The 23,752-nt window shown below is 48.7% G+C and overlaps 1 protein-coding gene across 1 annotated transcript in view; it reads right to left on the reverse strand.

The window, feature by feature from the left end:
* The window catches only part of FHAD1 (forkhead associated phosphopeptide binding domain 1), a 171,084-nt gene that overhangs the window by 22,334 nt on the left and 124,998 nt on the right, over positions 1-23,752 (reverse strand). The window contains exons 21-31 of the mRNA XM_065937152.1: positions 20,354-20,527; positions 18,296-18,521; positions 16,024-16,108; positions 13,271-13,377; positions 11,383-11,542; positions 10,078-10,210; positions 6,272-6,401; positions 5,482-5,606; positions 3,364-3,459; positions 2,484-2,704; positions 1,800-1,965 (exon numbers count right to left, since the gene is read on the reverse strand). Of these exons, the coding sequence (XP_065793224.1) occupies positions 1,800-1,965; positions 2,484-2,704; positions 3,364-3,459; positions 5,482-5,606; positions 6,272-6,401; positions 10,078-10,210; positions 11,383-11,542; positions 13,271-13,377; positions 16,024-16,108; positions 18,296-18,521; positions 20,354-20,527 (1,623 nt within the window). The remainder of the gene's footprint in view (positions 1-1,799; positions 1,966-2,483; positions 2,705-3,363; positions 3,460-5,481; positions 5,607-6,271; positions 6,402-10,077; positions 10,211-11,382; positions 11,543-13,270; positions 13,378-16,023; positions 16,109-18,295; positions 18,522-20,353; positions 20,528-23,752) is intronic.

Below are 23,752 nucleotides of genomic sequence, written 5' to 3' on the forward strand. Positions count from 1 at the left end.
AGGAAAGTGAGGCTCAGAGAGGGGGACTGATTTGCACAAGATCACACAGTAAGCAGGGGGATTTGACCCCAGGACCCACTGAGTCTTGTGCCATGTGACAGATGAGACAGCAGGATGAGGGGAGGAGGTGGCCTCTTTTAGCTGGATCACCAGCCTGAGTCTCAGTCTTGGTCTCTCAAGTCAATGCTCTCACCAAGTTCACGCCAGGAAGCAAACCCTCCTCCTCATGCCTTTCCTCTGTGGCTCCCACAGCCTCGAATGCACACCTGTCCATCTCTTTGGTGGACAAACTCCAACTCCTCTTTGCAATTCATAACAAACATCAGCACTTGGAAAACACTCCCTGAATGCTCTAGACTGAGCCAAGTACCCTTCTCTGGATCTGAACAGAGCCCTTACCCCACTAAGTCAGACTGAAATCAGCTCTTTACCTGTATGTTTTGCACTGAAAAATATGTCCTTCAAGGACATTCATCTATCTCTATTCACCTGACCATCCATCTACCTGAACACCTACTGATCCATTGATCTAGTGTTCATCCATCCATCCATCCACCTGTCCTTCCATCCACCCACCCACCCATCCATCCATCCATCCACCTGTCCATCCATCCATCCATGTACCAAATATTTATTTGGTGTCTACTGTTCTCTGGGTACTCAGAATAGCAAATTGAAAAATCTTTATTCTCAGAGAACTTATTCATCTGTGTATCCCTTGCACCTGGCAGAACAATGAAAGTAAGAACAATAGACACCACTTTAAAAAACTCAGGACGTTTGCTAAGCTTATTGTGGCAATTATGTCATGTGGCTTGGAAGTCAAATCATTATGCTGTATACCTTAAACTCAATACAAGTGTCAATTACATCTCAATAAAACTGGCAGAAAAATAGTTATCTGAATAGAAAGAACAAGATAACATACATGAATTATTAAAAGTTAAAAAAAACACAGACAAGCTAGACTATGAGTCTCAGAGAGCACTGCTTATAGCAGTCAAGACATGGAAGCAGCCTAAATGTCCACTGACAGAGGAATGGATAAAGAAGATGTGGTACATATATACAATGGAATGTTACTCAGCCATAAAAAGAGTGAAATAATGCCATTTGCAGCAACATAGATGGACCTAGAGAGTATCATACTAAGTGAAGTAAGGCAGATGAGAAAGGCAAGTATCATATGATACCACTTATATGTGGAGTCTAAAAAACTGATACAAGTGAGCTTATTTATAAAACAGAAACAGACTCACAGTTTGAAAACAAACTTATGGTTAACAAAGGGAAAAGGTGGAGGGGGGATGAATTAGGTATTTGGAGTTACCACATACACACTACCATATATAAAACAGATAATCAACAAAGACCTACTGTATAGCACAGGGAATGCCGCTCAATATTCTATAATAACCTATCTGGAAAAAGAATCTGAAAAAGAATGGATACATGTATATGTAAACTGAATCACTTTGCTCTGCACCTGAAACTAACACAAAATTGTAAATCAGCTCTACTCCAATACAAAATTAAAAATTAAATTAAAAAGAAAGAAAATACAGACAAGCTAGACTCTGAGTCTCAGAGTGGCTAAGAAACCTGCCTGAAGTCACACAGTAAATGGAAGAGCTACAGTCTAAACTTAGGTCTGTCTGATGCTAAAGCTATTCTGCCCCTTTCCTTTGCATCAGTAAATGCATCTTGCACTGCCTAGATCCCGCTGGGACCTCAGCTGGCCATTTCTAAAGGGGGCTGAGGGGCAGCCTCAGAGACTGCTCCAAGCAGGCACCACTCACCTTCTGCTGCCTGATCGCCCTGTTGACCCTCTTCTCCTGATGCAACTGCTGCTCCATGCGCTCCAGGGCCTCCTTGAGCAGCGCCTTCTCTTCGGTCTCTTTGTAGATGTCGTCTTCCAACTTGGCCACCTGTGACTGGTACATCTGAACCGACACTTTGCTCTGCCTGAGCACACGGGAGAGACAAAGTCTCTTTTCCCCTCATCTTTCTCACTTACCAGCAATGCCCCTGCCTGGGAGATTCTCAAGATACTTCTGTGTACTCCTAACTTAGCGGTTTCATTACAAGTGGGAGAGAATGATGAAGTTTGGGGACTAGAGGGCAGAATAAACAGCTCATGGGCTGTGTAAGTATGGCATGAAGCTGACACAGGTTATATTACCAGCCCCTCCCAATTTCTCAGGGAGGGTCAGGGAACTGATACTACTGAAAATAAGATGGAATTATGAAAAGCACAAACATGGTGAAATATCAGATACATTCATAAAAGGTGCACCTTACCCCTTAAGAGAGTATAGGGCACTTTAACTGCTCCATCAGACCCTGAGTCATGATCTCGCCTCCCCTGCACACCCTACACCCAGACCTCTGTCCTCCTGTCTTGGTCCAGAGGTCTGCTGCTGCTCTGAGGTTTAGCCTGGAGAACGGAGGTCTGGGCCTTTCTGCGGGGACATGGGCCCTACCTGAGCTGCTCAATGTCTTTCTCGTATCCTCTCAAAAGCTCCTCTTTTCTCTCCAGCCGGTTCTTGAGTTGGGTGATCTTATCGAACACCATATTGAGGTCTCTTTGTCGAAGCTGGTTGACTCTCTCCCTCTCTTTGGGGGAGAGGTGTTTCATAGACACGTGACCTGACATATCTTTGATGTTCATCAGACTCCCGAGTGTTTTGCTCATATCCATGTACTACGAGAAAGCGTTTCACAGGTAAGAGGCTTGGCCCACCTCTGCTGGCGGCTGCTTTAATAAGGAGTGTGTGTGCATGCTCAGTCACTCGGTCATGTCTGATTCTCTGCGATCCCATGGACTGTAGCCCGCCAGGCTCCTCTGTCCATGCAATTTCCCAGGCAAGAATACTGGAGTGGGTTGTCATGCCCTCCTCCAGGGGATCTTCCCAACCCAGAGATCAAACCTGCATCTCCTGCACTGGCAGGCGGATTCTTTACCACTGAGCCACCTGGGAAGCCCTTTAATAAGGAGGCAAGTGTCTAATTCTGTTTCATTCATTTTCTGCAATCACAGAGAACACATGCTTTGGAAAGGAGTACAATTGGGGCTTTTAATCCGACTTTCATGTTCCCCGCATCCATTTACGCTATGCCTTTTTGAGAACCAGGGGGGAAATGACAACAGATAGAAACATTTATTCTTGCTACCCAGTTTTTCAAGGAATTCAACTCTGCAATTTCCAACCCATGCTGGGATAGTAAATGGGTCTCGCAGAGCTGTAATAACGACTAAATATCTACGTAGGGTTGATGTTTAGTTAGGCTGTCTGGTGGTTAACACTGCCTGAGGGGGTTGCAGGTTTGGACAGGAGGGGGACTGATGCTGGGTGTACCTACCAGCCTTTCACTGAGATCCAGAGCCTCAGCTGCATCTGTTTTCCCTAATTTATCAGTGGCCATGACGGACCCTGAGCTGGAAAGGCCATTTTGAGGCTGAAATAAAAAAAGAAATAAAAACTCTCTCTTGGTATTCCATCATGATTTTCTACATCCAGAAGAATAACCCAAAGAATAACCAAAGAACCGGAAAGTTACTAAAGAATAACTTGATAGTTGTTGTTGCTCAGTCACTAAGTCATGTCTAACTCTGCAACCTCATGGACTACAGCACTCCAGGCTTGCCTGTCCTTCACTGTCTCCTGAAGTTTGCCCAGATTCATGTCCATTGATTTGATGCTGCCCTCCAGCCATCTCACTCTCTGTCGCCCCCTTCTAGCTGTTTTTTATTCCAGTCTGATTCCTCTGTGAACTGCTTTCTTACAGCTCTGTTCTTATCCCTTAAGAGCGTAACTCTTCTTGAAATGACACATCATTAGTCCCGTTCTTTGGAAAACTGTATGTCTGCTCTCTAGACCAGTGGTTCTCAACCGGGGATGACCCTGTCCACTCTCCCTTGATCAGGGACATTTAGCAATGCCTGGACACACTGGTGGTCGTCATGACTGCTCCTGACGTCCAGTGGGTGGAGGACAAGGATGCTGCCAAACACCCAGTGACACACAGGATAGTCCCCCAAGCAAAGAGTTACCTGGCTCAAAAAATCAGTAGCACCGAGGCTGAGAAGATAAGCGTCAGAAAAACAGGAGTACTGTTGCCTTTGCTCAGCTATTCTTTCTCCTGCTCCTTCTCTCCTTTTAATTATTGCCAGCCTTGGAGGTTTCCTGTTCTGTGGTGTCAGTGGTGGATGAGGGATTGTTGCCAGGGAGAAGGCAAATCTTGGAAGCAGGATCAGGATATGGGATCCAGTTGAGCTTCCCACCTGGAGATGGTCCCTCCCTTTCCACTCTTAGAGGAGGGTTTGCTCTTAGCAGGAAAGCCAACATCTTTCTTTCTTTCATTCTTTTTTTTAAATATTGTTTTGATGTGGATCTTTTTTTTTTTTGATGTGGATCATTTTTTAAAAGTCTTTATTGAATTTGTTATAATATTGCTTCTGTTTTTATGGGTTTTTTTTTTAGCCCCGAGGCATGTGGGATCCTAGCTCCCCAAAAAAGAAGCAAACACTGCACCCCCTGCATTGGAAGGCAAAGTCTTAACCACTGGACTGCCAGGGAAGTCTCAAAGCAACACATTTCTGAAGATTCACATGTCTAGCAAATGTCTAGAAAAATGAGACTGAATGATTTGAATTATTTCTTCCAACAGCCCAAGGATGGTTTGGATCCAGCTGTGGCAGCAAACCATGCCCAGCAGGTTCTCTGATTAATGTTAACCTGAGCTGTCCACTGTCATGTGTCAATCAAATGCCCAATCAAACACCTTCCATCTAACAATCAAATTACTTCTGCAAATCAGGGCAAATCGAACTAAGCCCCTTAAGGAAGGAAGGCTTTCTTGAAGAATACCATTTAAATACTATTTAATAATAATCACAAGTATCATCTATTAAGTGCTCACTATGAGCTAGGCACTGGGATAAGCACTTTACATAATTATCTCCTTTAATTTTTCCATCATCATTTTACAACTGGGAAATGGAGTCCCAGAAAGGTTAAGAGCCCGCCAAGGTCACTTGGTTTGCAGAGCTGGGATTAGGACACAGGCAGGTCTCTGATTCTAGAACTTTCGTGTCTTCTTAATCATCATGGCTCCCTTCTGCTACCTTTTCTGTGTTCGGGTTTTTGAGTTTACAGAAAGAAGCAAATTTTAGGCAAACTCATGGCGTAAGGTTATATAGCTTGTTGAATATTTTCTGCAGAATATAACATATGATATGAAAAGGAGGGCCCAGAGATTGACCTGGACAACATCAGTGTGATGATACATCCTGCTATGCACATTTGAAAGCCCCTTTGCTGTTCAAACACTGGACCACTGCTAGGCACTGACCAGTTGATAACAGATTCGAGGCTAACAGGGAGGATCTGACTCTGAACCAGTGATGCCAGGGCACCTGGACAGATCTGCCCTCAGGCCCACCCTCACCACACGTCAGTCACTGCAGAGGCATATTACCATTCGGATCTCTACTTCTGAGAAAGTTGGCAAATCAGGTTTTACATCCAATATTTTCTGGATGTTTTTTTCCATCCCAAGAGTCTTTAAGTCTAGAAATGATTCATCCATGTGGTCCTTATGATCTGAAAAAAGAAATAATTTAGATTCAAAAGAGAGGTTCAGGAAGAAGTCACTGGATGTAAAAAAAACCAATCACAGCTGCTGTTAACTGGATGCTTACCATGGGCCAGTACTAACCCCCACAATCTGAGGCCCAGAGAGGTGAAATGACTTGTCCAAGGTCACACAGCTAATATGAGGCTGCAGCCTCACACAGCTGAGGCACCAAGGGTGAACCTTGGCCACAGGCAGGAGGATGAACTTGAACCCAGGCTTATAGGGCCTGGCTCAGTGCTCCACCCAGCAACAAGCTCTGTTTCTTGAGAGCCCCATTCCCTCTAAACAGGGTATTTATCTAGGAAGTTCCCCAAGGCTGATCCTTGAACACCATCAGTCTATGCAAAAGTTTCCATTGGGCCACAGTGAAATAAGAAAAAGGACAATGCTATGAGTTTTTCATGAAATCCTGTTTATTTAGTATCAAGGCCTACTCTTGACTTTGAGATTATGTTTGCCCATCTCCCCCCCTGCCTCCAACTCTTCTTCTTTTTTTAAAAAAACTACATTTTTTCACTTATGAAACGATAAGAATAGAAGACAATGATCCTGGTCAGCCCCCACAGGGAACCCTCAAGTCTGAGGCCCATGGCTCAGCACAGAAGGGGCCACTAGGAAGGAGGGAACTTACTTGAGGAGCCGGCCTTCTCAAGTTCTTTAATTCGTGCACGAAGCTCAGATAAGGCCTTTTTCTGACGCTGAATGACCTCCTCGTGTCGGGACCCTTTGCACTTGGCCCCTAGATCACTGAAGGACTGCTCCTGCGGCCAGAATGGTGCGGACAGTGACTTTATTAGGGATCGGAATCTCTCTCTTATATTTGAAGAAACATGAACAATTCATGGATTAGCAGAAACCCTGTCACTTAGTACCCTGGAAAATATCATTAAGGGGCTTCAGCAGAGAAGGAATTTAAATGTTTCATTCCAAATACAAAGTCACATCTAGGAAGATTTCCAACTTTCCTACTTACCTAGCATCACTATAAACAAGAGATCCCCTCTATGTTTCCTCACCATGTTTTCTTTCATTCATTCTTTCTTTTTTCTAATATTCTTCTAAGTTTGGGTTTCCACTTGTCATTCTATTCTCATCTTTGAACAATCACATCAAATTCACTCCTGAAGGGGGGATTTTTTGGTTCTTTTTTTGGTCTAGTCTCTTCTCTGACCAGGGATCAAACTCATGCTCCCTGCAGTGAATGCATGGAGTCTTAACCACTGGACTGCCAGGTAAGTCCTGGAGTGACGTTTTTCAGTGCTTAGCTGGTAGTAAGGATGGTGGTCTCATATTTGCTAGGGGGAATTGGATGGATGGGCTCTTGGCTGGTCTAGAGGGACCTAGCAGGTCCTCCCTCGGGTCTCTTCTCCCTTCTAGGCCCCCACCACTCATTCCTTCATTTCATTCAGGCTCTGCTCCCCATCTCCTCCTGCAGAGGCCTCCTTACTGCCTTGTCCCAAAGAACCCCCTTCCCTACGCTACTGCACCCCAGTCCTGCCGTACCCCTCCTTGGAGGGCTCACCCTCGCTGGACATTTTGTTAGACGTTGCCTTGTTTATCGCCTCTTTCCTTTTTCAGAATGTGGACCCTGTGAGGAGGTGCTTCTCAGGTGGTGCCAGTGGTAAAGAACCCGCCTGCCAGTGCAGGAGGTGTGAGAGGTGTGGATTCGATTCCCTGGGTTGGAAAGATCCCCTGGAGGAGGGCATGGCAACCCACTCCAGTATTCTTGCCTGGAGAATCCCTGGACAGAGGAGCCTGGCAAGGCTACAGACTATGGGGTTGCAAAGAGTGGGATATAACTGAGCATGCACGCATGCACGGGCCCTGTGAGAACAGAGTTTGTCTCCCATGTAGGCCGAGCTATTCCCAAAGCTCAGCCCTGTGCCTGAGCACAGTAGGGGCTCCGTAAATATGGAGCCAGGAGGGGCCTGCCCCAGTGTTCCTGCTGGGACCAAGGTTCAGCCCTGAGAGAAGGGGGTGCTGCACTTAGTAGGGCCTCAGTAGACCCTGATTCTGGCTCCAGCCGGCTTTCAGCCTGCTCGGCTGGTCCACTTCCGGGGCTGTTTCTACACCAGCCTCCCTCTCTTTGAGGGCATATGTTTGCCCTGGGAGTGAACACCAGGAATGCTGTGCATGTGCACACGTGCTGGAGGGTGGAGAGGAGGTGGTGGCTGGTTTTGGGGGTGGGGCAGCCGCCAGGCTCGGTGACAGCATTTCCTCTGCCTGGAGAGCTCGGCTGGGCCCGACGTGACCCTTACTCATGGCCCTTCTGGGAATTTGTTTATTTAGAGAAGATGGAGATTCTTTCTCATACAACTCTTAAGCCCTCTGACCCACTCTGGTTTAGAAAGCAGGAAGTAGATTGAGTGTGGAAGGCTGTTGTGAGAAAGAAAAAAAGCCTTTTTTCCTTTCATCTTGCAGCCTCCCTCCCCCATCCTCCTCTAATACGACGTCATCATAGAAACTGACACAGGGCCTCTGGTCAACAATCCTTCTCAGCAAACACAGGAGTGTCAGAGGGGGTCTTGTGTGGGCAAGAACCGTGAGCATCCTGCTGTGCACCCAGCACAGGGTCTGGCATGCAGCAGGTGCCCAATAGTTGCTGAACGTGTGAACGAACACAGGCCAGGTCCTGCACTTAGAGCTTGGATTTCAACAGGAATGAGACCTGCTTCTGGCCCCGGGCGCTCACAGCTGCAGAACCAGCTGCAGCCCCATGGCTGGGCTGCCCTAGTAAGGAGGAGACGCTGCTGCTAGAAAGGTCTCTGGATGGTGACGGGAGCCAGGGCCAGCCGGCGGGGCCCCTGAGTCCTCTCCTTCACGCTGCGTGCGGCCCTGGCTCCCTGCTGTTTGGCAGGGGAAAAGCATCTTTGAGGAAGCAGGCAGGCAAGCTGACACATTTGGCCCTGTTTCCAAGAGAAAGTCCAAAGCGCATTACTGAAACATCCTGGTCTCTAGTTTCATAAAGCGAAGGGAGAAAGGAGATCCCTGGACTCCAGGAAACCCGGGGCCTCGAGGAAGTGCCGTGCCCACGGTCAGCCAACGACAGGCCACAGGGAGCACCACCGCCCGCCACAGGGACAGATGGGAGCCACCGTCCAGGACCACGGGCTGAGGCACGGTTCTCCATCGATGACGTGAGCCTTGCGCGCTGCCTGGCTGGGACTTCCAGGCGTGCGAAGGCCTCCGGGCAGAGATCACCAGGTCAGTCACGGAGCATAAATGGCCTGGCATTTGAGCCCTTTCAGGCCTAATATAGGATGTCCCTTTTGGCCCTTTCAGGCCTAATTTAGGATGTCCCTTGGACATCTCAGAATCACAGCTAGGAATCTGTTTCACATACTTACAAAGGGCTTCCCTAGTGGCTCGGACAGTAAAGAATCTGCCTGCAATGCAGGAGACCTGGGTGTGATCCCTGGGTCCGGAAGATCCCCTGGAGAAGGGCGTGGCAACCCACTCCAATATTCTTGCCTGGAGAATCCCACGCACAGAGGAGCCTGGTGGGCTACATTCCATGGAGTCGCAAAGAGTTGGACACGACTGAGCAACTAACGCTTTCACTTTCACAAGGATCTTAACTACAGCAACGTGTGGGAGCAGAAACAAATGTCCATCAACAGGCGACTGGCTGGATAAAACGGACGTGATGGAATTCAGTGGAAATGGCCCTGCAAGTCCCTAGCAGAGGGCCAGGGAGTCACAGTTGTCAGAACTGTGATAGTGGCAGCAGCTGCTGCCTTAGGGTGGGGGGTGGGCATCCCCGCTGACAGCAGGAGGAGGGGTGCCGTCCCATGTGCCCACCACTGTCGCCCCAGCCCACACGCTGGGCCTTGGAGATGAAAATTTCCAAATCATTTGGTATATTTGCCCCCAAAATACAATTGCCAGCTTGGGACAAACAAAAGAATGAGGTAGATCTTCACGTACATTTACTTGAAAAATATGCCCATGAAATAGTATTATGTGGGGAAAAAAGAAATAAGTTGCAGAATAAATATGGTTTGAGACTATATTTTGAAAAAAAAATCTATCAAATAAATATATGTATATGTAAGCTTGCACATGTTTGTGTGTGTAAGTTAAATTTGTTTCTCAACAATCCCATGATGGGGTGGTTGGCATTATGCCCACTTTCCAGATGAGGGAAGTGGTACCAGGTTGTAGGGTTTCTGAGTGGAGGGGTCAGGATTGGAACCCAGGCAGACGAGCTCCAAGTCTGAACTTCAACTGCTGACTGTGTGAGGGTGTGGTGGTTCCTGTGAGGAAGAGGGCTGACGGTACATGTGCCCAGCTGATGATAACTTTATACATTTCACATAAGCAAGTCATGCTTTTGGGACTTAGAATGAAGATGTTTTCAAAAGCAAAGAAAGCCTCCATCAGGCTCTTTCTTTGCTTATCTTTCTAGATGCCCTCGGGGACGGGGCAGGTGCTCACCTCTTGGCTGCTCAAGAAAGTATCGGTGTGGACTGGTTCTATCTGCACCGAAATGTCACACATCTTGGTTGTGTTCCTGGGCTTCTGTTCCTTCTCCTTGCGCAGCTGGAGTTTCTGTTTCTCTTGGGAGGCCCTGGGGGCAGAGAAGATGAGTCACTGAGCAGGAGGGTGGGTGGCCGCACAAAGTTTGGAAACCACAAATTACCTTTGTACTCACAAGCAGAAGTGGGAAAGGGACTCCATGTTTACGGGGAACCGAAATCTTGGAGCCTTCAAGCTCCTGCCCGAGGGTTTCCGGATAATTGAGCTTGCTGGCTAGTGACCAGGGAGGCAGGCACCTCTCCACTCCTGTCTCCTGCACTGGGTCTGCAGGACATCTGCTGTGGCATTTATGGGGCCATGTAGCGCCGGTCTGCTATTTCTAACACCTGGTATATGTCAACCCTTCTATTTCTCATAACAGTCCCATGAGCTAGGGACTCTCCTTGCACCGTTTTACAGACCAGGAAAGAGATACACGGCAACTTCCCTGTGGTCATGGAGCTTATAGATGAGGGCACCTGGCTTTGAATCCAGGCAGCCCAAGCCTGGAGCCTGTTCTCTTAACCATGATGTGAATCCACCTTGGCCATGAACCATGAAGCAAATGAAGCTATGGGGTATACATGAGACATCAATTTTATTCAAACTTTCTTGGGGAAAACATTAATCTTATGTCAAAATATGGATAAACTATGGATAAATTATGGATGAAAATGCAAACTCACATATGTTTCATAGACAAACCCGCAGAACAACAGCACTATATTTAGTTTAAGCTGACCTCTGACACCTCCAGCTTACACTTCTGTTCAGTCAATATTTATCAAGTTCCTTTACATGCCAGGCATTGTGTGAATGGTGGGGAGTCAGTAGCAGGCAAGGTCAGTAGCAGACAAGGGACCCTCATGGGGAAGGCAGACAATTCAACAGGTGGGAGCAGCCTGGCCGTGTGAGAAGTGTTAGATCAGGTGACATGCTGTTTGGTGAGGGTGAGTCATGTAGGATTTCCTGGAGGAAGCTGCATTTAAATTGAGACTTCTCTGAAATATTGGGCAGGTATCTCTGAGATGCTCAGAACTGAGGAAAGTTTTAAATGATGAGGTTGTGAAGCAATGAAGCATATGTCATTCATTCATTCATCTACTCATTCATTCAACTCTTTAACCATCATTGACTGAGCCCTTCCTCTCTCTATGCCAGGCTCCCTGGGTACTTGGGTATGCCTGGGCTCCCCACACCCGCTGTGCAGGCCTTCCCACCCACCTGAGCGCCTGCTTGAGGACCTCTAGCTCCTTGTCCTTCTTCTCTACCAGGCTGGTCATCTGTACCATCTTGTCCTTGAGCACGCTCAGCTCACTGCTTTGTTGCTGGACCAGCGCCACGTTCCGCTCCAGTTCTATCTTCTGCTTTTCGTTCAGTTCCCCTGGGTGGGTGGTACAAGCAAGCTGTTGGGGGTGGGGTCTCCTGCCTTGGGTCTCCTGGAGGGTCATAGCAGATCTGCCAGACCTCCAAGAACCACGAGGCAGTTCACCCTCCAGGAATTTTCAGGGGGCTTCAGTAACAGCCAGGAGGTCTGCTTGCAAAAAAAAAGAAAAGAAAACAACGAAACCGCCCACCAGCATCACCTTTCGATGAGCGCCGGCGCTGCGAGGCAGCCTGTGTGGCGCCCGCCTGGCCCCAGCTGTCAGGGCCTGTGTGCCTGTGGCATTTTAGGGCACCTTCAGCAGCCTGCTTCTGCATCTGTTTGCCTGAGGCTTCTGAGTCCTCTGGAGACAGTTCTGCTCACGTGTCTGCCAGAGGCAACAGCCTCCAACCGAGGCCTGGTGGAGACAGGCTGGAGCACACAGCCCAGCCCTCTCCCCGTCCAGGGGGCATTTGGAGGGCTGTGACCACATTTCTCCCCAGCATCTCCGCTCCCTGGCAGAATTAAGCTCTGTCCCCCACTGTGCCTGCTGACAGCACAGCAATTCTTTATCTGCTTTCTTCCCTTGCCCGTCTCACTTCCCTTCCACGGCTGTTTTCTCTTGGATCATCTCTCAAGTAAACCACCTGCAGTGGAATTCTGGTCTCGGGGTCTGCTTTCTGGGAAAATCCAAACTAAGACCTCTACATTGTCTTGGATCTTCAGAGCAACCTTACGAGGCAGTTCCTAGTAACAGCCCCACATCACAGGTGCAGAAACCGAGGTTCACAGAGGTCAAGGGACTTGTTTAAAGTCACCCATCTAATAAATAGCAGATCCAGAACTGGGTCCAATGCCTCTCGATTCTAGAACTGGACATTGCGGCCTTTCTGCCACAAATTCTCATATCTTGGAAGGGGAAAATCCCTCTTTGAAAAATCCTGCTATTAAAGTCCTGGGGACATCAATTGGCCCAGACACAGGGAATAAACACAACTGAAGGTCTGGGATGCACAGGGCTTGAGATGGGGACCAGGTAAAAGGACTGTTCTTCACCCTCCCTCCACCCCCTCCCAAACCTAGTTATACCTCCCGATTCCTGCCCTTTGGCTAAGTGGAAGTTAGGGGTGGGAAAGAGGAGGCAGCTCTAATAAGCAAGAAGAAGGGAGGCAGAAATAAGTCTGGGAAAAAGAGGAGCCAAGGAGGAATATTCAGCCAGACTTGTGCCCATCCAGAAGAGAAGAGACCTCAGAGCTACCTTGCCCCTACTCTAGGTGGGTCCTGATGTCGACATGAGGGACAGGAGGAGCCCCAACAGGCAGATGTGTGGCAGGTGTTTTTGCATCAGAGGCAGCAGAGACCCAGGGTACACTTACTGGGGTCCATAAGCTGGTGGGCACTAGGACTTGTGCTGGCTGGCCTGCCAAGCGAGGGGACCCACGAATGACCTCCAAGCCTTTGCTCCTACAGACAAATCCTCTGTGGCCAACAGAGATCCTCCCCGAAAAAGAAAGCTGCATTTCTACTCAGAGGTGTGGAGCCATGTGAGAATGCTCCCGGTGATCCCACATCAAATGGAATCAGTTCAGTACCCGCAGCCTTTGCTGATCCTGAGTCACAAGTGCTGTGATGGCCCAGGACAGCAGGTTGAGGCGGGGTTTAAATGCCCAGCTTTCCAACCCGAAGACCCATTTCTTTCCTTTCTCAAAGTGGGTTGGGAAATTGAGAGACACGGGCAATTGCACAAACCTCTCAGGTCTGACATTCGGTTATGAGCTTCAGTCAGGTTCTTCCTTAACCTCATGATGATCTCCTGCTGAGACAGGATCTCCTTCTGAGCAGTCAATAAATCCTCTCTGAAATTCACATACACACAAAACAGACCAAGTCAGTTCAGCTCCATCTCTGTGGTGATGCTCCAGTGCCTGGAAGGGGAAAAGCAATGTGATCCTCCATCAGTGATGGTCCAATTTGGGGATGATGCCACCCTCAGCAAGCCCACTCTTGAAAAGCTCTCAGAACAAGAATCCGTTTTGATGCACCTTCGTTATAAAGAAATACATGGAGACAGAACAAAGGATCCTGGCTGGGTTTGCTCTGAGGCTGAAATACAACTAATATCAAAAGGACACCTCTTCCTGCTCAACCATCTGCCAGCAGGAACCAATGTTCTCACGGACTTTCGATCTTTGGTGCAAAGAAGAGGAAAGACTATTTTTGTGTGTGTGGGTTCAGGGATTCTTCGAGCATGAGGAAAAAAAGAGAGAAGAGGACAGTATGGCTTCTGTGCTCTCATCAGCTTCTTTTAATTCCTGATGGAGAGAAGAGGGGCCACATGAATGGGTGGTGTTCAAGTGACCCTTTGGGGATGTATGGGCTCTGGGGGCCCAGAGAACTAAGAGGGGGACACAGGGAGAGTGGATGAGGGCAGGTCCTTGGTCCCACACCCCAGAGGGTGTGTCTTTGGTATCACAGTGATCAGGGTGGCTGACTGGGAGGTGATGTTTCATGGGAGGGGCCCAGGGTGATGGTGGGAGAGGCACCTTGAGGGCCTCATGAGCAGGTGTGAGACAGCCCAGCCCCGAGAGAAGCATATTGTGTGTGTGGTGTGTGTATGTGCACGTGTGTGTTGGGGCAGAAGGAAACACAGTAAAGGGGGTTTAGAGATTGAGTCTCAGTTAAGTTCAGTTCAGTCACTCAGTCACGTCTGACTCTTTGCGACCCCATGGACTGCAGCACGCCAGGCTTCCCTGTCCGTCACCAACTCCCGGAGTTTACTGAAACTCATGTCCATCGAATTGGTGATGCCATCCAACCGTCTCATCCTCTGTCATCCCCTTCTCCTCCTGCCTTCAATCTCTGCCAGCATCAGGGTCTTTTCAAATGAATCAGTTCTTTGCATCCAGTGACCAAAGTACTGGAGTTTCAGCTTCAGCATCAGTCCTTCCAATGAATATTCAGGACTGATTTCCTTTAGGATGGACTGGTTGGATCTGCCTGTGATGCAGGAGTCCCTGGTTCGATTCCTGGGTTGCGAAGATCTGCTGGAGAAGGGATAGGCTATGCACTCCAGTATTCTTGGGCTTCCCTTGCGGCTCAGCTGGTAAGAATCCACCTGCAAGACCTGGGTTCAACCTCTGGGTTGGAAGATCCCCTGGAGAAGGGAAAGGCTACCCACTCCAGTATTCTGGCCTGGAGAATTCCATGGACTATAGTCCATGGGGTCACAAAGAGTCAGACACGATTGAGTCTCTGGGCAGGTATTAGTGTCACTTCATTTGTATTCACAGTCTTTTGAAGTATAGCCTCCTCTTATATAGACTTTTGAAGGCAGTGTGTGTGCTTATTATGGAATAAAGCAAAATACTTGCAGGCTGCATGTGAAAATCGAAATAAAAAAGATTGGTGATCACTGGAATGGATCACATGCATACACATACATGTCTGTCTGTCTATCTAATCTCCTTGGCCATGACTCTTCCAACTTGAGGATGAGACTCTGTGTCAAGTGTGTCCATCGTTAAGGAAGTGAACCAGAGAATAACTTGATGCTGATTCTTCTCCAGGTCATGGCTACTGTTTTCTTTACAGAGTTTAGGAGGAGACACGAACTTTATAGGAGAAGACAAACTTTTCAGAACATCGAGCTTGAGAGTCTGAGTATCATTGCCTTCTTGGGGTAAAACCTGTGTGACATTAGACTTTGGTAATTGGTATCTGGGGCAGGGCTCAGGCTGGTGGCTTGCCTTCTTTGAGAAACTTTCTGAATCCTTTCTCTGCATCATGTTACCGCCTTCTGATTTGTATGATGCTTGGTGGTGTCTTTCAGGATCTTTCCCATCCATGGGTTTTGTTTCTCTGGAAATTGTCAGCTCTTCGAGGGTTGGGAAGATCTCCTGGAGAAGGGAATGGCTACCCACTCCAGTATTCTTTCTTGAAGAATTCCATGGACAGAGGAGCCTGGTGGGCTGCAGTCCATGGGGTCACACAGAGTTGGACACAACTGAGTGATATCACTTCACTTCTTTGAGGCTCCAGGTATGGACCTTTGGGCTGGGAGGGATCTTCAAGGTTGTTTAGTCTAATCTCTTAACTTTTAACCCTCTCCGGGACCCCACTCCACCAAGTGGTTTCCACTGTTTTGAAACCCAAAAATAGGCTTGCCTCGGGCAGGTCTTTGGGGAAAATAGCTAAGTAGTAGCATTAGCTGGCATTCATGTGCCTCCTTATCTCACAAGCGGGGGGGGGGGGGGGGGGGGGCGGGTTAGGGGGGGTAGGGGGGGTCGCTGAGGCACAGGAGGGGATGTGACTGGCCTGGGGCTACATACCTGGAGAGTGTTGAGTTTAGGATTTGAATTTAGATCTACCCAGATCTTTCCATGACACCAGCCTGACTTACTAAAGGTACTGAGAAACTCAACCAGCAGCAAGGACTGCACAGACTCAACTCTTGTCAGATTCTGACAATGTGACCAGAAGCAAGGGTCCCGTCCAGTACTCACATCAGGTGGTCGCACATTGCATCTTTGGAGCTGCTCTCCCCTAGAGGTGCTGCTGCGGGGTCCGGCTGTGCGTCCCCCTCCTGGGCTGAATCAGAGGGACACGTGAGGGTCATCACAGTCCTCAGGCAAGGGATATTTTCCTTCCCCTTTGCTTATCAACAGAGTAAACCTTCTCAGCTGACAATCCTTCCCTCCACCCCCAGCCCTCTCCACCTAGTGAGAACCACCATGAGTTCTGTATCACAGGCTGCCCTTCCCCTGTGCATGAGCTCATGACATCTTTTCAGCTACTCTCTGAAGTGGTGGTACTTCCCAGCTAGCTCAGTGGTAAAGAATCCGCCTGCCAAGGCAGGAGACATGGGTTTGATCCCTGAGTCAGGAAGATCCCCTGGAGGAGGAAATGGCAACCCACTCCAGCATTCTTGCCTGGGAAATCTCATGTACAGAGGAGCCTGGTGGGCTACAGTCCATGGGTCTCAAAAGTCAGTAACTTACTGACTGAACATGTACGCACTCTCTAAGGCAGGGATAACAGATGCCACTGGGGCTTCCCAGGTGGCTCAGTGATAAAGAATTCGCCTGCCAATGCAGGAGACATGGGTTTGATCCCTGGGTCGGGAAGATTCCCTGGAGGAGGGCATGACAAGCCGCTCCAGTATTCTTGCCTGGAGAATCCCATGGACAGAGGAGCCTGGCAGGCTACAATCCATAGAGTCATAAACAGTCGGACACAACTGAAGCGATTAACACCCACTGATACCACTGACAGCTGAGGAAGTGAGCATGGCACTGGTGGGACCTGCTGGTAACCACCCAGCTAAGGGGTGAGATGTAGAGCCTTAACCCCTCCCTGGGTCGCACCTCCTGCCCCATTTCCTGCCCTCCGCTGTGCTCACCTCCCAGTTACTCCTCAGCCCACTGCCTTCTGGTATCTGCCACCACCCCCATCCTCAGTTCACTCGCTCGTTTATTTGTTCAACAGATGCTTGTGGAGCATCTGCTTGATGGCAGGCACGGATCTAAGTCTGGGGTGGCAAAGAAGCGTCCCAGCTGGAACACCCTCCCTCTGACCTGGACCTGGACTGGGAGCCGAGTCCTGTCCCCTGCTCTTGCCGTGGTGCCCTGTTCATGCTGGGTCCTCTGGCAGGGCAGTGACCTGGCAAACTGTAGGGATGCTGCATGGTGGTCCACAGCTGAACCTCCAGTGTCTAGAATGAGCTCAGGACACAAGAGCTGCTAAGCTAAGTGTGCTGAATGAATGTATCCATGAGGTGAGCCCTGACAGCTTGTCAGCTGGCTTGAGACTAGGACCGTGGTTCTCAACCAGGAGGGAGTTTACCCCTAAGGGGACATGTAGCCATGTCTGGAGACATTTTTGGTTGTTACACTGGAGTGGGGTGTGGGCATGCAGTGGGTAGAGGCCAGGGACGCTGCTCAACACCCTAAGTGCATAGGAAAGTCCCCAACAAAGAGCGCTCTAGCCCATGTGCGTGCTCAGTCACTCAGTTGTGTCCCACTCTTTGCAGCCCCATGGACTGTAGCCCTCCAGGCTCCTCTGTCCATGGGATTTCCCAGGCAAGAATACTGGAGTGGGTTGCCAGGTCCTTCTGCAGCGGATCTTCCCGATTCAGGGATCGAACCCACATCTCCTGCATTGGCAGGCGGATTCCTTACTGCTGAGCCACCAGGGAAGCCGATCTAGCCCACGTGGCAACGTTAACACTCAGGATGAGAAACCCTAGGTCGAGGCCTCTACTTCCAGAACTGTTCTCCAAGAGTTCACTGTCTTTAGTTTTATCTGTCACCCCTGGTCATTCAGGGCAAATAAATGCTCACAACTCGGAGTTCTTTCTTCAGGCTTTTGTTTTTAAAGAGATAAACCCCAGTTGGTTGTGAAAGAGCATTAGACAGCGCCGCAAACTGCTGATGGCAGAGAGACGCCTTGAAAGGCCCCTGCCGGGGATGCTTCCACGGGGCAAGGACGATTCCCGTCGTGGGTTCTGACACCCCTCACAGCCCCGGCAGCCTGTGCTGCTCCCTGGCTGACTGGCTCGGCACAAAGCCTGTCTCTGTTCATCGTGTTACGTCTGCTGAACCTGGGCCTGGAGGGCACCTAACCTTGCAATGTGACAAGGACAGGGGCCTCCAGACAATAGAGGGGCTTTTTCAATGAGACGCAGACTTTTTCTTGTCCATCAGCCTGGAGGGACCCACAGGGTCATCAGAACCCACCCTGAACACTAAGGTTCCCTCGGCGTCTCTTTGAACCGACCTGGGTCATTGTCCTTCAGTGTGGCGATCTCTCCTTCTATCTTTCTGTGGTGTTCGGTCACTTTCTGGAGTCTTTCCTCGAGGCTCACGATCGTCTGGGAGTGCTGCTTGATTTGTTCCTTGTATTCCATGATTTGTTTTTCAAATTCGTGCTTCTGTGATTTTTGCTCCTCTTGCAGGGCCATTACTGTGTGCTGTTGCAGCTGCATCCGCTCCTCCATCATGATCTGGGGAAACAGACATGGTTCATGTGATCTTGGGAGCTGGGTAAGATGATGGAGAACAGGAACAACATGGGCCCTCTGCACGCACTGGCACTGAGCTCTGCCTGCCCCAGGATCTTTGCACGTGCTATTCCCTCTGCCCATACACTCCTCCCCCAGCTCCTCATGAGGCTGATTCCATGTGTGAGGGGCTGCAGCACCAATGTCACCTCCTCTGAGAGGCCTTCCTGGACTGCCTATCTAAAGGAGACATCATCCTGTTTTATTTTCCCCGAGGTGCTTATTGCCATGTGAACCATCTCATGTCTTTATTTCTTGCTCCCACTAGAATGGAAGCTCCATGAGGGCAGAAACTTACCCTTTACCTACCAATATGCCCACAGCATCTAGACCCAGATGCTCAATAAGTACTGGTTGAGTTAATGAGTGAACAACTTTATAAGAAAAAAGTGAATAAATCTGTATTTCTTAAAAATAAAAGTTACCAGTGGCCTCCTGATGGTGAGTCACACCCCTTCCCATAACCACCCTCCCTGCTTGCAGCCGCTCCGCACACCTGAGTCTCAGTGCCTCATCCTTGCTCCCCTTCCACTCCCCTACCCCTTCCTCTGCTCTCGGGATGAGGTCATTCTCCTGCCACCTGGATGACATCATTCTCCTGCTCTCAGGATGATGTCATTCTCTCGCTCTCCATTCCCTGTTAACACGATGGGCCTCTTATCTCCTCCAGATGCAGAAATTCTCTGCCCCAGATGCTCACACACGCCCCCTCCTTCAACCATCACTCCGAGGAGGCTCTCCTCCAACTTTAGTCTTCATGTCTCACTTCCTGCCCCAAATCTAACGTGCCACCAGAAGTTTGGGCAACTTTTGAACTTTGATATCCCTACCCTCGGTTCAGTCTGAATGCTTTATCTTCTCCAGGAGACAGTCCCTCTCCCACAAGAGACCTGCCCCCGTCCCCAAGCCCAACCTCTATCTTTACAGCAACTCCATGTGCCATCACTGCCCGGCTCCATGGCGCCCTGACTGGAAGCCGGCCCGCCTCCTTGGCTCCTCCCTCTCCTCGGCACTCCTGTCCTGTCCATCAGTTAACAAGTCCTGCCATTTCTCTGGTAACTCCCTCCATAGCAACTCCTTTTTCCCACTCCTCTGCTACCCCGAGTGTCCAGGTCCTGTGATTCAGGACCTTGGGAACGGCCACGCCCCTGAGCTGCTGTCTCCAAGCCCAGCCCCTCTCGTCTTCCCTCTGTGGTACTTCCGCCAGGTCAGTCCTCATTACATCCTTGTCCACACACCTGTCGGTTAAACGTGTGAATGACAGGTCATTGCAATATTGAGCCCTGATGGTGAAGGGCCTTGAATGTCAAGCTAAAATTGAAAAATTCTGTCTTAAATTCTATGGAATCATCACTGGCCCCTAAATTCCAGGGCTGCTCAGTGTGCTCCTGGGAGTAGCCTGAATTACATCATCTTAGACGGCCCCGGAGAGAGGGTGTCATAGCTTCTGTCTACCTTTCATACTAAATTAATGCTTCTCAACGGGGGTGGTTCCCCCCACCTCCCCCCACACTGGGGGAGATTTGGCAAAGTCAGAAGACATTTTTGGTTGTCACAGCGGGGGGTCGGGTGCCACTGGCATCTTCTGGGTGGAGCTCAGTGGGTGCTGCTGCACATCCTGTAATGCACAGTACAGCCCCCCCACATCCCGTGAGAGTTGCCCCCCCAGCACATCAACAGTATGGAGGCTGAGAACCCCGGGTCTAAACCACACATGGCATCGTGATCTCGCATTGCAGGGAAAATTCTCCCGTCCCCGGAAGGCACTGACTTACCATTTTCGTCTTTGCAGTTTCCAGTTCAGCTAGTGTTTCATTCAATTTCATGGTGAGGTTCTCTGCTTTCAGACTTTCAGCCGTCTTTGTTTTCTGAGCCTTTTCTAGCATGGCCAGTGCATCATTTAACTTATTATTTAAAATGTCTTCTTTTTGCATTTTTAAATCCATTTCCTAGACAAACAGCAAACATCAAATGAACAGAAATTCAGGTGTAAATATTTACCCCAGCCTCCCCCTTCCCCTGTTTTCAGACAGGAGGGGACCTCTGTTCTGTTATTGTTCTGTTGATCCTTTTAAAGTCCAAAGTCCATGCTTTCTCTGCAGGGTTCCAATTATTGCAGAACTCAAATTCAGCTGAGATCTATCTCCTTGGGATTTCTGGCCCCTGAGTTCAGTTCTGTCACCTGGAGCTCATTGAACAAGTTTTATTTCTCTCTTATGAGACAGCCCTTTAAATATTTGAGAAGGCTGTCATGTCTCTCCCTAAATCTGTCTTCCAGGATAAATGTGCCGAGTTCTTCACCCCCTAGTCATAGGACCTGTGTTCAGGACATTTCTCCAACTTACTCTGCGACTTAGGCCCTGGGATGACCTCCCCTGGGGACCCTGGAAAGGTTAGACTCCAGTCGCTGTGTCCCCAACATCTTCTACCTTCTCCTCGGACCCATTCTTTCCATCTTTGTCAAAATTCTACTCTCTTTCTTGAGTCCCTCCTCAAACAGTGCAGAAAGTGGGCTTTGTGACAGGCACTGTGCTGGGGCTGGATGGACTTCATCTATTTATTTGACTTCACTTTTTAGAGCAGTTTTAGGTTCACAGTAAAACTGAGCAGAAAATTCAGAAAGTTTTCCTTTAACTCCCACCCCCGCCAGAGGCACAGCCTCTCCTACCATCAACATCCCTCATCGGATCATCTCATTTGTGATAACTGATGAACCTACATGGACACATCATTAGTACCTAAAGTTCATAGTTTACATAAGGCTTCAACTCGGTGGTGTACACTCTATGGATCTGGACAAATGTATGATAACATGTATCCACCATTATGGAATCACACAGAATAGTTTTCCTGTCCTAAAACCCCTATGTGCTCCATCTATTCATCATCCTCCCACCCCTTACCAATCCTTGATCTTTTTATTATTGCCCTAGTTTCACCTTTTCCAGAATGACACATAGTCGGAACCATACTGCATGTAACCTATTCATGAACATTAATCCTACCTGAAACGTATTCAGGCTTTCCTAGTAGCTCAGATGGTAAAGAATCTGCCTGCAATGTGGGAGACCTGGGTTCGATCCCTTAGTTGGACAGATCCTCTGGAGAAGGACGTGGCAACCTACTCCAGTATTCTTGCCTGGAGAATCTCCGTGGACAGAGGAGCCTGGTGGGCTACAGTCCATAGGGTGGAAAAGAGTTGGAAACGACTGAGTGACTAAGCACAGCGCAGCGCAAAACATATTCTCGAGGTGCAGTGCTAGGCATTCCCAGACTCTGTTGGTGGCAGTGAAAACTGGTATGACCTTTCGGAGAGGGTCACTTGGGAACCTGTTTCACGAGCCTAAAAATGTTCATATCCTGTGACCCACTGATTCCACTTTTGGAGATGTATCCTAAGGACATAGCCCCACACATGCACAAAGCCCCTGACACACAGCTGCTCAGCCAAGCATTTTTCACTCCACTGAAAAGTGAGAGACACCCCCGTGCCCAAGGGTAAATGAAGCAAGGTTCACCCAACACAGTGCAAACCCAAGTCATCCTTTACTGGCGTGTTGTAGAAGAAAGTTCAATGATATGTGGACATACTTGTAATATATTAAGTCAAAATGCAGCACGCACAGTGTAACAGTGTAAATAACTTTGTAACAAATCGATATTTGTCCATGTCTGTCATAGTGTCCAGACCAAAGCTGGTCTGGAAGGAATCACATCAAAATGTCACTAGTGGACTTCTTTGGTGGTCCAGCGGTTAAGAATCTGTGCTTTCAATGCAGGGAGTGTGGGTTCAATTTCTGGTCAGGGAAGTACCATCTCACACACCGCATAGCGGGGCCAAAAGAAAAAATAAAATAATTTCATTACTGGTAACTCTGTTTGGTGAACTCGTGAATGATTTTTCCATACTTCTTAAAATTTCTAGAGCAAACAGTTACTCCTTTTCTTTTTTTTAATTTATTATTAATTTTTTGGCTGTGCCACACAATATGTGGGATCTTAGTTCCTCCACCAGGGGCTGAACCCACACACCCTGAGTCGGAAGCGTGGAGTCTTAACCACTGGACCGCCAGGGAGATTCCAGGTGCTCCTTTTATAACTGATTTTTTTTTTTTGAAACAAAACAGAGCATGGTTCTCATCATGTGATGCCTGTGAGCCTCGCCTGGGAGAAGCTTCATTCTCTCCGTACCGCCACTGAACTCTGTCTGTTCTTATTTGGGGTCATGATGTGGTCGTTACTGTTGAGAAGTCCCAGTGCAGACAGTGTGTGGACCTGGCTGGAGGAGGCGCTTCCTGGGGGTCAGCGGCAGGCACAGCACAAAGCAGAAGCACTCCAGCTGTCCCCACGGAATCCACAAAGAACTGAGATGGTTTATCTGATGGGCCATGAAGTTGCCTCAGGGCAGAACACGCTGCCTGGCATCTCTGCTCCTTGCCAGCTACTCAGCAACTTACTCAAGTTCAGGGTTCCAGCAGGTCTGAATTTATTTTTCTCCCCTCTCTCCTGTTTCTCTCATACAAATCCTGTTTTCACCTGTAGATATGAAATCAGTGTTTCAAATGCTCTCCTGTGTGTGCAAGTAAAACAGCATGCAAATAAGCCCCTCTATGTCTGACTGGGTCTTTGACCTTGAACTTCCTTGGTCTATCCTGGTGAATGGGCAGTCCCTGGGGTGGAGTCCCATTTCTTAGCACCTGATGTGATGCCATCAGCCTGCCTGCCAGGTTGTCACAAGATCTTGCCCTCTGGTGTCACTGTTGTTTTCTCTAAGGCTGTTGTTGAGGACACTGTTGGTTGCTTTACAGAGTCCCCTCTGTCATGATCCTGAGGACAGATGTTCTCTGGGTTGAGTACCCAGAATGGTCTAATTTCCAGAAGCCCTTGGTTCATTTTGTCTAGTGAACTACACAGCCACTGGGTGTTCGCTTTCACTGTGCTAATAAAAACTGTGACCCATTCATTGATTTTGTGATACACACTTTTTTTTTGTATGCATTAATCTCATTCCTAATCCATTTTCTGCCCCAAATAATCTACTTTAAAATTCTAATTCCTCCTTTTCTCCTACCCCTAACTGAAGTATTTTATGGACGAACCATGAGAATCATTGGGGAAACAAGTCTGCATGGAGAGATGGCCCCTCTTGGGCTCTCTTTTGGGCAGCGTCCACC

The sequence above is a fragment of the Muntiacus reevesi genome, chromosome 5 (genome assembly GCF_963930625.1).
Source record: "Muntiacus reevesi chromosome 5, mMunRee1.1, whole genome shotgun sequence".
Taxonomy (NCBI): Eukaryota; Metazoa; Chordata; class Mammalia; order Artiodactyla; family Cervidae; genus Muntiacus; species Muntiacus reevesi.